We start from the raw sequence: 14,063 nt of genomic DNA, 5'->3' as shown, positions 1-14,063 counted from the left end.
AGTGCACCAACAATTGACTACCAAGCTATTAATGAAGAATGAGAGCTGAAAATGTGTTGCTGGTTAAAGCACAGCAGGTTAGGCAGCATCCAAGGAACAGGAAATTTGACGTTTCGGGCCTGGTCAATTTGACATGGTATAAAAGAATTACGTGTGGAATTGTGCTTTGGTTGAATTGTGGCCTTTGGGGAGAGGCAAGCATGATGGAGTTGGAGTGTGACGAGAATGAGATAATCTGAACTATGGTCCATTTGTTTCAGGAATTGGCTATGATTTCAAGCGTCCCCTGTCTCATCTTGGAGAGATGCACCTCAGACGCTATAACTTGAGGAGATCTGCTTTGGAGTTCTTCTTTATTGACCAATCAAACTACTTTATCAACTTCAAAAAAAAGGTAGTATTGTTAGGTTCTTTTTTTCCTGAGGTTCTTACATATTTGATGCAACTCATCATGCCAACTTCTGTGAACAAGCAAACTTTTATTAAGAACTGTACAATACAAGCTTTGGCGAAACTCTGAAACCTCTTCATGGTTGTGAAGCATGTCCAGGGGTGGGGGGGGGGGTCTCTGAGTAAAGGAAACAGTCCTTCCTTTATGCAAAATCTTTAATTCCCAGTCACTCCCTCACAGTCTTGCTACTCAAGATACAATGCAGAGACCTAATCATCTCCAGAAATAATAGAATGTAAATCAACCCTTAATGGCCAGTTCTAAAGTGAATTGTGTTTCTTTTAACTAACAGGAATAGTCAGAATCCCAACTATAAATTCCTTATTGAGTACTGAACAGTGGATGAAAATGTAAATAGGCTTTTGAATAACAAGGAAGTGGCCATGTAAATGGCTCTGAAAAATAAAAAATGATAATGTAATTTCTGACAATCGATCTGGACATCGGAAGCATCCCACCCTAGCCTCGGGACATCCAGTTTCCTGCAGGTCAGCAGAGCAAGTTAACTCGTTAATATCACAGTACTTCTGTTTTTTGAAGCAGGTCCTCCATTATAATGAGATTTATAGTTGCCAATCAGGAAGGGAAGGAGGCAGAAAACAGGAAGGTCAGTTAACTTGAGATGTGCCGTTAAGTAAGTGTTAGAATCCATAATTGAAAAGGTTATGGCTGCGCACTTAAAAAAGCTTAAGGTAATTAGGAAAAGTCAGCATTTCCCTTTCGATGAGTAGCGTGGGCTGTGGATAAAGGTGATCATGTACTTTGGTTTTGCAAAGGCATCTGACAGAGTGCCATGAAAAATAGCTATGGAACAAAATAGGAGCCCATGGTACAGGTAATAACGTACTAACACAAATTAAAGACTGGCTGACTACTGAAAAAAAAGTTTATATAAATTGGCCTTTTTCTGATTGGCAGGATGTATCAGGTGGCATCTCGCAGAGGTCAGGGTCCTCAACATTTTACAATATGTTTTAGTGACTTAGATGAAGGGTACCAAGGCATGATAGCTATGTTTGACACAAAGATAGGAAACTCTGTTGTGAAAAGAATATAAAGAAGTTGCAGACAGATGAAGATAAGTTGAGTGAGTGGGAGCTACTTCACTTTAATATGAAGCATACAAAAGCAAAGTCTTTCTTAAACAACAAATAACTGTAGAATTCTGAGTTAGAGAGGGATCCAGGAGATGAGTACATGAGTCACAAAACATTAGTATACAGGTGCAGTGTGTAACCAAGGTGGTCAAATGGGACGCCATGAAATATGTTATGCTTCAGTTATGCAACGTCTTGGTGAGACTACACCTGGAATATTGTCTAGTTATGATCTTAATAGGAAAGATGTAAATCTTTTTGAAGGTAGTTCAGAGGAGGTTTACTAAATTAATACTTGGATTTGTTTTCACTGGAATTTGGAAGAGTGAGAGGTGACTTGGTTGAAGTATAAAAGATCCTAAGTAGTCTTCAAAAGGTGGCAGTAGAAATTGTTTCCTCTCACTGGTTAATCCAAAATAGGTGACACTTTTTTTTTCCCATGTGTTCCCCTTGGGACAGAGGGCATTCATCTCAGTGGGTTGAGACACCTTGGAACTTAGATGAATGTTAAGCTAATAGACCTGTGATTTCCTGCTCTCTCTCTCCTTCCCCTCACTTTTTTGGATAAAAGAGTTACATTACTTACTTTTTCATTCTGTTGGAATCTTCCCTGAATCAAGGGACTGGTTAGAAGATTAGAACCAACACATCAACTATCTTACTAGCTGCTATATTCGCTGTCTCGGCTGATCTTTGTCAGGATTATCAGATCATAGCTCCAACAAATTACTCCATGCTATCAACCAATGGTAATGCTGGAAAAATCAGATACCAGAATGAAACGTGACCTTCCAGATCACATGTTTAAGTTTTGAAATTGATCAACATGGCAGTTAGTCATTTAAACATATTCAAATAAGGCTTCAGATGATCTTTGACAACACAATGTAAGTTAATTGCATAAAAGATAAAAGGAATAAACAATGTTATCAGTATGAAATAGTCAAAGATTTTGAACACCTGCAGTGAAATAAAGTTACACCCTGTTTCCCAAAACCATCCTTTGTCAAATACTCCATTCCAGGGAAACATCACTCCTATCTCAACTCTTCAATTTTTTACTGAATTGACTCTTTCCAATTTGTTATCCTTGTTTGCTGAGTCAGTCTTACAATTCTTTTGTGATACCACAATCATGAACCTTTTAGAATTCTGATAGCCGAAATTTTCTAGTTTCTAACAACTTGAAATCTTTTATACAAGTTCCATGAACCAAAAGCCCTTTGGCTCAGTCAGACATCACATGACACCAAGTTGTAATCCAACAGACATATTTGAAATCACAAGCTTTCACAGTGTAGCCCCTTCCTCAGGTGATATCAAATAAACTATAGCCTGGAGTCATGTGATTTCTGACTTTGTCCACTCCAGACCAGCACTGGCACTTCCACACCTTTGGCTCAGGTAACTGGTTCTTTTGAACGGAACTGAAAAAATTGATTCTTCTACTGGAAGGTAACCGTTCTCCCTCTGAACTGAAGACAAAATCTCAACTAATGACCTCTGTCTGATTATAAATTAAAGCAAAAGTTATTTCATCCATTAGCACCATGGGTGTCTTGTCAGGCCCTTGGCTGACATCACATGCCTCCTTGGAAATGATGTATTTAGGTCACTATTCCAAATAACTTAGTGACCTTTCAAAAAAAAACTTTCTCAGAACTGGGCAAAATTCATATGCCCCTACTTTAAAATGCTAATCCCAAATGATAATACTGTATTTTACACTCTACTTATCACATCATTGCCAATTTCTTGTTGATTATACTCTTCTTGACTTGAGTGCAGACCAGTGCAGAAAACCTGTGAAATTGTCATGCCCTTATTTCTTTTATTCAGTCTCCAGACCCTCTTCCTGTAGGATCAACATCCACTTTAACTATTTTCCTTTTAATTATCTGTAAAAAAAAAAATCATTATTGATTTTAAATTTCCAGCTAGTTTCTCTTGTACTCTAACTTATTTTTTGACCAATCTTTGCTGATTTTCTGCTATGTCCAGTTTTCTGACTTGCCACTTGTTATTGCTCAATTAAATGTTTTATTGCTTGCTTTATTCTCCATCCTACTATGTCATTATTGCTAAGGCGTGTATACATCACTTCCCCCAAGTGACTTCTTGCCTTTATCATTTTCCATTTGTGCTCAAACTGCTTCTACATTTAGTTTCCTAAATTTGGATCATCCTTTTCTATTTTACTAATGTTATGATTAATTAAACTGGCCATCACTCCACCTTTTCATAGTTTTATCATCTAAATATCCTGGACCCTTCAGTATTCAGGTATCAGTCTAAGTCAAATTGCAGTGTTGACTCTTTAATGACAATCAGTCGTTTGCACTGTTGGTTCATATATTTGGTTTCTAATGTTACTTGCATTCAGACAAAGAGTCTTTATGCCTTTTACTATTTTTCTCATCTCAGTTATAGTTCACTGGGGTACCAGTACTATTCTTGGAGTCATTTGCAAATGCGGGCAAATGGTTCTGAACACTTGCACGTACAGCCATTCTGTCTAGAATTCCCTTCACTGTTCAAAAAAAGTCAACAATATAAAATAGCTGTCTTTACATCTTGCCTTATCTGTTAATTTACTCTCAGATGTATACCCTCAATTCCTATGTGTCATCGTAAATTAATCATTTTTCCAAACTTTCCAGCTTGCCTTTCCAAACTGAATCCTTTGCCCTCTGCTTACTAAGTTATGCAGCTAGCTAAAACACTAATCCCAGCATGCTTCAAGTGAAGATTGACCCAATATTACAGGATCTAATTTCCTCAATACTTCTACCTTTGCCCCACAAACCATAACCCACACCAGTCCTCACACATTAATTTCTCTAATCTTCCTTGTTGCAAGCCCAGAGTGAGACTAATTCCAGGTTATAAGACCATAAGACATAGGAGTGGAAGGAAGGCCATTCGGCCCATCGAGTCCACACCGCCATTCTCAATCTCTGCCTTGAAGACATTTAGCATCCCGGCCTCCACTGCACTCTGCGGCAATGAATTCATGCCTGAAGTTCAAAATAATTTGCTTGTATATAGCATTTTCACAACCTCAAGATGTCAGAAAGCAATTCACAGTTAATGAAGTATATTTTGAAGTGTAAGCACTTGCGTTATATCAATGAGACACGATTTTAACAAACTGCATTTATTTTATTAGAAAACACCTTGCATACAAGAGTGATAAATGTACCTCATGCACATTTACTGACCATTCAATACCTGTAACCAAGGAGGTAAAACACTTTGGAACACATTAGAACACATTTGTGCACCATTTTCCTTTTTATGTTACCATTTTATCCATGAATATGCAAAAAGGGTAAAGCTTATATGCAAACCCCTATGTAAATATATCATGTGTCAAATAAGGGTTTGTGTAACTAGAGGTCTTGCTGGCCACATTGTGTGCTGTCTTGATTTGAGTTTTGAGAGGCTGGCTGATCACTTTTTGTTGATACTGGATTTTATACAGTTTCAGTAAGGAAATTTGAGTCCACTCATCTGACTGATTTATTCTTTTTGCTTCTACACACAGGTCAGAAATAAAGTGTATTCACGTATAGTGAGTACACGTCCCCCCAATCTTCATTTCAACAGCCGTTCCCCTCAGGAACTGCTGAAAGCATCTGGATTAACTCAGGTAAGGTGCTGCAGTAAATTGGAAAATTAATGATTGACACAACCAGACCGTTGTGGCTGTGTCAACACTTTGAAAGAGCTATCTACTTAATCTCACTCCCCTGCTATTTCCCATTGTGCTGAGCATGTTAGCAACTTTCAAAAAGAAAACAAAATATGTTTCATTAACTGTTTATATCACCTTTTTAAAAAAAAGGGAAACCATTAAAACACAGTCTCCCTCTGGTTCTTTCACCAATTAATTTCAATCTGTGTTCTCTGGTTAATCAAGTCTTCTGCTGTGGAAACAGCTTTTGAATATTAACTCTAACAAAGCTCTTCATGATTTCAAACAACCCTGTTCTATTTTCCTTTTACCTTGTTCTCTTTTTATAGTAAAGGCAACAATTTTGATTTTTCACATCTCCTTCCTGTTTGGAATGCCTTAACTTTGGAATCAATCTGGTAAATCTCTGTTGCACCTTGATACCTTTACTAAAGTACAGTGTGTAGAACTGAAAACCATTGGCTTGGTTTTGCAGTCAGCATTGAGTGAACAGCACTTACTATTCCTTGCACTTGGGTTTATGGAATCTTTGTAACTGAGGAGCTTAAACAGTACCACACTCCCTATACATGATCTGAGATGTGTAAATAAGACAGGGATGCTATGTATCCTCAGCTAATGAAATTTAAGAATTCTAATACGTTTACTAAAATGAGAAATAGAGGTTGGGATATTTAATCTAATGTAATATTAAAACATTAAACAAAATTGTATGAAGAGTGAAAGATGGATTAGGTTAAGAGAGAAATAAGGCATGTTTTGAAAATGTAGAAATATTAGAAATCTAAAGGAATGAGACTCTACAATTGTTTTTAAAAAAAGCAGTTTCAGTTTTGGAAACTGTTTGGCAGTAATTAAAACTTACATGCTTTTAAAATTGACATACACCAAGTGGAATAGTTGTAACCAACTAAATGCCTTAACTTCGCATTGTTGTGTATGTGAATGATCTGTCTATCAATGAGGTATTGTTGTGACAAACCCTGTGGAGGGACAGGACACTTCATACAGCAATTTCCCGATCTTTATGTTTAATGGGACAGGTGTGCATTGCAGTAAATTCAGTCAGGATTGCTGTTAAATGGGAATTAAAATTATACTCGCAATCAGCACTCGCTATTATTCTTCTCACAAAGTCCATACTGGTACTTCAACTGAAATCTACCATGCATGTCATAATGGTGTAACTTTCCAACTTTTGTATACCTTGTCACTTTAATCATTTTGAAAAGACTGGCCTTTGTTGACTTGCTTTGCAGATTTCATGATTAATGGTATTATTTTGTTTCAGAAATGGGTTCAGAGAAAGATCTCCAATTTTGAATATTTGATGCAACTCAATACTATTGCAGGGAGAACCTACAATGATTTGTCTCAGTATCCTGTGGTAAGTTAATCATCCTAACTCATGATAAGGGTGGGAGAGTAGGGGGGGGATGTCAAAGGCCTCTGTGCCCTTTTTTTTTGGGCCCCCAATAGTTTTCATATACAACTCATTCCTTTCATTCTTCCATGGATATCATAGCAAAGTTTTTTTTTGGTGCAACTCAATCAGTCAGGTTCAGGAACTTTGGATTTCAATCAATGTCACAAGCACTCGAGGACACGGTGAGTTCTGTTCTAGGATTTTAATGGAGATCTGTAGAGAGAGTAAATCAGTTGTAAGTCGTCTTCTAAGAATCCTTCGATTCTGTAAGCTTACTATAGGTCAATTAGCTTAACATCTGTCATTGGATAAATGTTGAGACTATTATAAAGGGAGTAATTGCAAGCATTTAGAAATACATTATATAATTATGACCTGCTGTAATCTCCAGCATTTGTCGTCTTCATTATATAATCAGTGTCTGGCTCTATGAAGGCAAAATCATGCTTGACAAATCTATTAGAATTCCTTGAAGACATAACAAGCAGGATAGATGGAGTACCAGTAGCTGTAATGGATTTCCCAAACACATTTCATAAGGAACTGCACATAAGGCTACTTGATAAGAGCTCATGCTTGTGGGATGTCGTATATTTGTGTAGATTAAGGATCAGCTAACATACAGAAGTCAGAGTTTGGCAATTAGAGGTATTTTCAGGATGGCAACCTGTAGCTAGTAGAGTGGTGAGGTTCTGTTATTTACAATATACATTAATGAATTGAATGAGGAGAGCAAATGTATTATTAACCAAGATTTTGAATAACACAAATAGCTGGGAGGACAAGCAGTGAGGATGACACAAGTTTACGAAGGAGTAAAGGCAGGGTAAGCAAATGGAAAGAAACTTGACAGATGAAGTACAGTGTGGAAAATGTGAGGTTATGGAATTTAGCAGAAAGAATAGAAGAGCTGAATATTATTTAAATGGAGAAAGATGGCAGAAAGCACACATCTGAAGTTCCTTGGCATGAATTTCAAATAACTGCAGTCTAACTTCAGCAGGTAATGGGGAAAGCAAAAGGAATATTGGACTTCATTTCAAAGGCAATTTTGGCCTTTAGATCAAAGGGGTGGCAGTGTGAAATTCAGGATGGCTTGATAAAATGATAAGGCATAAACTGGACTACGGAAATAGTTTTGGGTCCCTTTATTTAAGGAGATATACGTGCAATGGCGGCAGTCCAGAGAAGCATCATTACATTGATCCTGGATATAGAGGCACTTTCTTATGAGGAGGTGAATAGTTTAGGCCTGTACTCATTGGACTTCAGAAGAATGAGATGTGAAACTATTGAAACATACAAGATTCTTGGCGGGGTTTGACGAAATACATGCAAAAAGGTTGTTTCTCTTTGAGAGTGACTCGAACCAGAGGGCATTACCTCAAAGTAGGGGATCACCCAGTTAAGACGGAGGTGATGAGGATTTTTAGTCCTGAGGGTAGTGAATCTGTGGAGTCCTTTATCAAAAAGTGTTGTTGAAACTGGTCATTAAGAATGCTCAAGATTGAGGTAGATAAGTGAGGGTTATGGTGAAAAGACAGGCAAGTGGAGTTGAGGATTTTCAGATCAACTGTGACCTTATTGAATAGCAGAGCAGATTTGCTTGGACAAAAAAATCTCCTTCTGCTCCTACGGATACAATATGGATTACTTTTCAAGCAAATCTCCAAACAATGTTGAGAAAATACAACGCAAAGTAAAACTGTCTCTACACTGTCGGATCAAATACTCCCAGGTTAGGTACAAAGACCGTTTCTGCAAGTAGTAAAGCTCCTTCTGCATTTTCCCAGCTCTCTGGCATATCTAAATGAGATCTCCATTCTATGCCAAATGTAGATGTATTTCTTAGGACCAATGGGGCAAAGGATATGGGAAGAAAGTGGGATCAGGGTACTGACTGGGATGATCAGCAATAATGAAATTGAAAGGCTGAGCAGGTTCAAAGAACGGAATGATCTACTCCTGTTCCTATTTTTTTTTAAGTTCTCTGTTTAACATTACAGGCAGTTTAGCGTTAGAATGATTCCCATCAAATAACTGAGCACAAAATGCATCTTTAATACAGTTAATGTGGCCATTATTTTACATATGAAATCAGCATGAATCTAAAAGACGGAGATGAAAGCTTTGTTTAATTGCTGCTCAATTTAATTTTATTTAACTTAGTTCCCATGGATCATTTGTGACTACACATCTGAGGAACTGGATTTGAACAACCCGAGTGTTTTCCGGGATCTCTCTCGGCCCATTGGCGTTGTAAATGATAAGCATGCAAAGGATGTGAAGGAGAAGTGAGTCATTGGAATTTTTGTTTTCAGAATTTTTGTTCAGGACAGATTTTTTTTTCTACCTACTAAATGATTGAAGGGATTTGTCCCAACACAAATTTAGTGTAACCCCCAGCCATTTTGCCATTGAATCATCAGTGGTAAGGCGAGTGGAAATCCAGTCCAAGTGTTAACTGCTGATTGATTTCCAGTTATACCTGAAAGAAAAATTAATGTCTATGAATAACAGGTGAGGATGGAATCTGGTTTAGATGTTGCCCCCCACACTACTCACAAATAATGTTACTTATAACTGACGCAATGTGTTTGATCACTGTCTTCTTCTTAGTTACATTGAGGAAGACCTAATTGAAACCTTGAGAATGATCAAGGGTTTCAAGAGATAGATAAATGATTTCCTTGGATCAGCAAATTTATAAAAGTTGAGTTAGGGCATTCAGGATTAAAATCAGGAAACCTGTCTCATAAAATGGAAAAAAATCTGGAATTTTCTTCTCTAAAAGGTGTGGATGGTGAGCTACTTAGAGCTTTCAAGAATGTAATTAGTTGGGTATAAAGAAAAGCAAGTAAGAGATTTATCAAAAGTATTTAAACGGATTTGAGATACATATCAGCTATGATCAACTGAATGGCAGGGCAGGCTTGAGGGTATGGTAACCTACTCCCGTTCTTAAAGGGTTTGTAATATTTCCCCTGCTAATTTTGGCTGGTGATAAATATTCATTAGTTTTGGGAATTCTATGCCTATGGTTACAGTGCCTATGGTTACATGAACCAAGTTGTGTTGAACAGTACATAGCTGGGATTTTACTCCCTCTGTTTCATCACCCAGATATGAGAGTTTTGAAGATCCAACTGGAGACATTGATAAATTTCACTACGGTACACACTACTCCAATGCCGCTGGAGTCATGCATTACATGATCCGGGTCGAGCCTTTCACTACCCTGCATATCCAACTACAGAGTGGCAGGTGAGCACTGAATCTGAACATGGCGGAGGATCTCTTTACCCTGACTTTAGTGAAGAGAAATTATACTATGTTACATTAAGCAATCTGGATTTGTATACAGATGGAACATACAGATCAACGTGTTTCACTTGCTAAAGGATTTGATGGGGTGGATATGGAGAAACCAATTTCTCTGGTGGCAGAATCCAAAACAAAATAATACAAATTTGAGTCCTACTATTTGTGAGTGACATAAAGCAACACTTTGTTCCCATACATTGCATTGAAATCTGAAAACTGTCCCCCAAAATCTGAGTCACTTGGAGCTTCCAGAATGGAGATGGGTAGATTTTGTTCTGTGAAGGTCCAAGTTATATGGGACAGAAGTGTGAAAGCTAATTTGACATACAGTTCAACAATGCTCTAACTGTGCAGCAGAGAAAACTCATCAGGCTAAGTGATCTTTAATCATTTCTCCTGTCAGGGGTCTGAGGTTCAGTTGTGAAATATATATAAGCAACTTCAAGTCATTTCCAAGTGGCATTGATCAGGAGAACAAAATTATCCCGAAATTGGTTCTAAATGAATGCTTGCCTTAGATGGTTCTTAGCTCAGGAAAATGTTTTTGATTTCCAGTGTAGGCTGAACTGCTTTATTAAATATCATATTAATTAGCTAGATGCTTCAGTGATGTAAACTGATTCATGTAGGACTCAATTATTATGATCAGTAATTCTACTATGTTTTGTTTCTTCTGCACACACCTCCGGTACATGTGCAGCTGTGATTTTTGGAACTGGAATCAGCGTTGCTGTTGCTATGTGCAGACCCTCAGAGAATGTGTAAGAGGCATTGTTAATTGTGGTTGTTAACTAACCTTCATTTGGCTAGTAACCTATGCCATACCAGCCCTGGAAGTCTTCCATGGACCAGCAGAGAGAAAATCTTGCTTATTATTTGGTGATATATTTGTGCAGAATGTGCTTGATAGTATATTTTAGCCCGTGATCTATTTGATCTCAAAATCTTAGATGGGCAGTTTAAAGGAAGCTTTGCACTAGGCAGAATAAGAGATCCATAGTTATAAAGTATTCCATTCACATTTAAATGCAGCAATTTTTCAACTGCATGAAGAAGATCACGCAAGACTCTCTAGGTTACAATGCTCAACAAATCAGGGACCTAAACACTCATCACTTCAATCCATTTTGAACATGCTTTGGGTCCATATTGTTGCAAGCGCTGTGATATGAACCACAACCAGCTTTGTGGTTAGGTACTGCTGCCATCCACTTAGATTAGTTAGTTCTAAAGATATGCAGTCGTAGAGGAAAGCCACCAATGAATCTTAACGAGAAGAGGCTCTTGTCTTAGAAACAATGTAATACATTTTATTTAAGTAATCAGATACTCGTTACATTGTTAAGTTATACATTTTTGTTTATATTTTGAGGAGACTTAGGATAGGTTTCATTCCACTTGATACTAAGCTGTTCAAGCTTTTCCCACCCAAGTCCTCATCACCTCATCAGATTAGGTGGAGCTTCATGCAACGTCCAACATTAAACCTTTCAGCACCATTACTTTATTCAATGAAGTTTCTCAATTTGACGGAGAGCTATCGATCTTTCCTGGAAATTGCCTCATGGAACAGCAGCCTTGCTGTGCTAGAAGTTCTTTTTAACCTTCAAGAAAAGATTTCTCAATTAAACATGTTTCTAATTTTGAAGGTGACTGTATTCTACCCATCTGCCCTATTCCTGTCCTATTAACTGTTTGTGTTCTGCAGGTTCGACTGTGCAGATCGTCAATTTCACTCAATCCCAGCAGCCTGGCAGGTCCGAATAGACAATCCTGTAGATGTAAAGGAGCTGACCCCAGAATTTTTCTACTTCCCAGAATTCCTGGAGAACCAGAATGGTAGGCAAAACTGGTGGCTTTTTAGCACGAAATGAATTATCGGATGGCATTGTCTCAAACTTTTGTTTATTAACTCTTTAATACAGAACCTCAACTATCAGTTAAGAAAATGCAAAGATATAACACTTTTTTTTTTCTAGCCTCAGGGTGTCACAAAGTGCAAATATAATTTATTAAATATTTTATAAATGTAGTCCCTGGTGTAAAAGAGAAAAGCACACACTCACAATCAGTGATGAGATGTCTGTCCAGATGTTCTCCTTTAGCAATGCGAGTTGACAGACATTGGGAGCATATTCTTGTTTTTTTTTGACACGTGCTTTGGATCTTTTGCACTGAAGTGAAGAGACAATCTGGGCCTTATTTAACATCTCATGCAAAAAAAGGCTTCTCCAATTCCCTCCGTATCATGCTGACATATTAGCCTCATTTATGCCCTCAAATCTCTGTAGTGAGGTTTGAAGCCATAATCACTGATTTAGGTACCAAAAGCTTTCGCTTCAATTGGGCTGGCATCATGATGTGTGAGAGTGAATGGACCGAGGAATGACTGAGTTAAATATGCTGGGCAGTGGCATTGAACCACAGCAATTAGAAAGCCCAAGACTGGTGTTGACCTAGTTGATCTGAGAAAGGTCAAATTACATTTGGCTTCAGCATCCCTTGCATGTTCAAGTGGAAAAATCTGTCAAAATTCATGCTTCAGATAGTTTTGCCCCCCTGGAAAATGCATTCATGAGCATGTTAGGGGGAATCCCTCTATTATCAAGTAGATTGATAAGATGAATGATCATTATCACATAGACATTAATCACTTTATCAAATATTGAGAAGATCTGAGTCTTGCAAGATCACTTGTGCCTATTGGGAAAGAGAAGAGCCATCTCTTATGGTTGCACAGTTAATAAAATGGAGAAAAGTACCAGTGAAATTACTAACAAAATGTAATTTTTGTTTTGCTTTCATCTCTGTCTCTCTCTCTCCATGTCTGCCTCTCTCTTCCTCCCTATATCTTAATTTATATATATCTCTCTGCGTCTGACTCTCTTTGTCTATATTTCCATTGCTGTTTATGTTCATCTGATTTTGGATGTTGTTCCCCTTCCCCTCCATCTCCTACACCTCTAACTTTCATTCACTCTCAAAATCATTCTTTGTCTCACTCAGTCTCTGTGTATGTCTCTCCCTATCTTCATATTTCCCTCTGTCTTTCACTTGTCCCATTTCCAAACCCATTTTTTGTCACGATGTTCATGTTGACCTCTCTTCGTTTCTCTCATCTTTTCTGTCTTTTGCTCTCTAGGGTTTGATCTCGGCTGCCTGCAGATGACCAACGAAAATGTAGCTGATGTTGTCCTTCCAAAGTGGGCAAAATCCCCTGAAGATTTCATTTACAAGCACAGAAAAGCACTGGTAACTGAGAAGGAGGGGATAAAATCTGTTTGGTTATAATTTGCCATTCACCACAGTGCATTCTTCCTGTAAACTCTCCTCGGGATACTATTTTGGAGGTTGAGGATTCAGTTGCAATCTTAGATTATTGCTGCATTGTTTGTTTTCTAATTAGTGTTTCCATTTTTTTTCTATCATGAATCTCTATTGTTTTAATCTCGGTCCATCTTTGCACTCTGGCCACCAACTTTTTTTTTTCTTGACATATGTCCTACAGTAAAATTGGACATGAGAGACGTAAACTCTGTGTTTTGAGTTCTGGTCTTGCAGAGAACTCTTGGGTGTTCCCAATTCCCATTTTCGTCTTCAACTGGAGGTTTGTGTAGTGTTAATTCCTGGTAACTGAATTCCCCTCTTTCCCCACCCCCCGCCTCCCAATGGCATTGTGGGTCACCCCACAACAGGTGGACTGCAGCATTTTGAGAAGGCACCATCTTCTCAAGAGCAACTATGGACGGGCAATAAATGCTGCCCAGCCAGCGATGCCCACAACCCACAAATTAATTTTTTAAAAATGATAAATGAAAACTAGTGTAACCCTTTTTGTGATTCATTTCACCCTCCTGAATTTTTCCTAATGTTCACTATTTTGAGTCTCCAAGTTGCTGATTAAATTTCATGTGTTACCCAGTTACCATTGTTCTATGAATAAATGTTAAAGCACTGAATTAGATTCTAGCTTCTATCTCACTCCTATTGAACTGACTGGGTGTAATTAAATAGAATATGCCTATCTACTCCGTTTCGAAGAATGCGAGGTGATCTCATTGAAACGCA

The 14,063-nt window shown here is 37.9% G+C and overlaps 1 protein-coding gene across 3 annotated transcripts in view; it reads left to right on the top strand.

Moving 5' to 3' along the window:
- The window catches only part of nbeal2 (neurobeachin-like 2), a 246,023-nt gene that overhangs the window by 197,184 nt on the left and 34,776 nt on the right, over positions 1–14,063 (top strand). For all 3 annotated transcript variants that reach the window (XM_060823728.1, XM_060823731.1, XM_060823729.1), the window contains exons 37-43: positions 261–394; positions 5,096–5,200; positions 6,537–6,632; positions 8,841–8,965; positions 9,795–9,935; positions 11,704–11,834; positions 13,138–13,247. In XM_060823728.1, the coding sequence (XP_060679711.1) occupies positions 261–394; positions 5,096–5,200; positions 6,537–6,632; positions 8,841–8,965; positions 9,795–9,935; positions 11,704–11,834; positions 13,138–13,247 (842 nt within the window). The remainder of the gene's footprint in view (positions 1–260; positions 395–5,095; positions 5,201–6,536; positions 6,633–8,840; positions 8,966–9,794; positions 9,936–11,703; positions 11,835–13,137; positions 13,248–14,063) is intronic.

Source organism: Hemiscyllium ocellatum, chromosome 4 (genome assembly GCF_020745735.1).
Source record: "Hemiscyllium ocellatum isolate sHemOce1 chromosome 4, sHemOce1.pat.X.cur, whole genome shotgun sequence".
In the NCBI taxonomy this organism is placed as follows: Eukaryota; Metazoa; Chordata; class Chondrichthyes; order Orectolobiformes; family Hemiscylliidae; genus Hemiscyllium; species Hemiscyllium ocellatum.
This window is presented reverse-complemented; position numbering and strand designations above follow the sequence as displayed.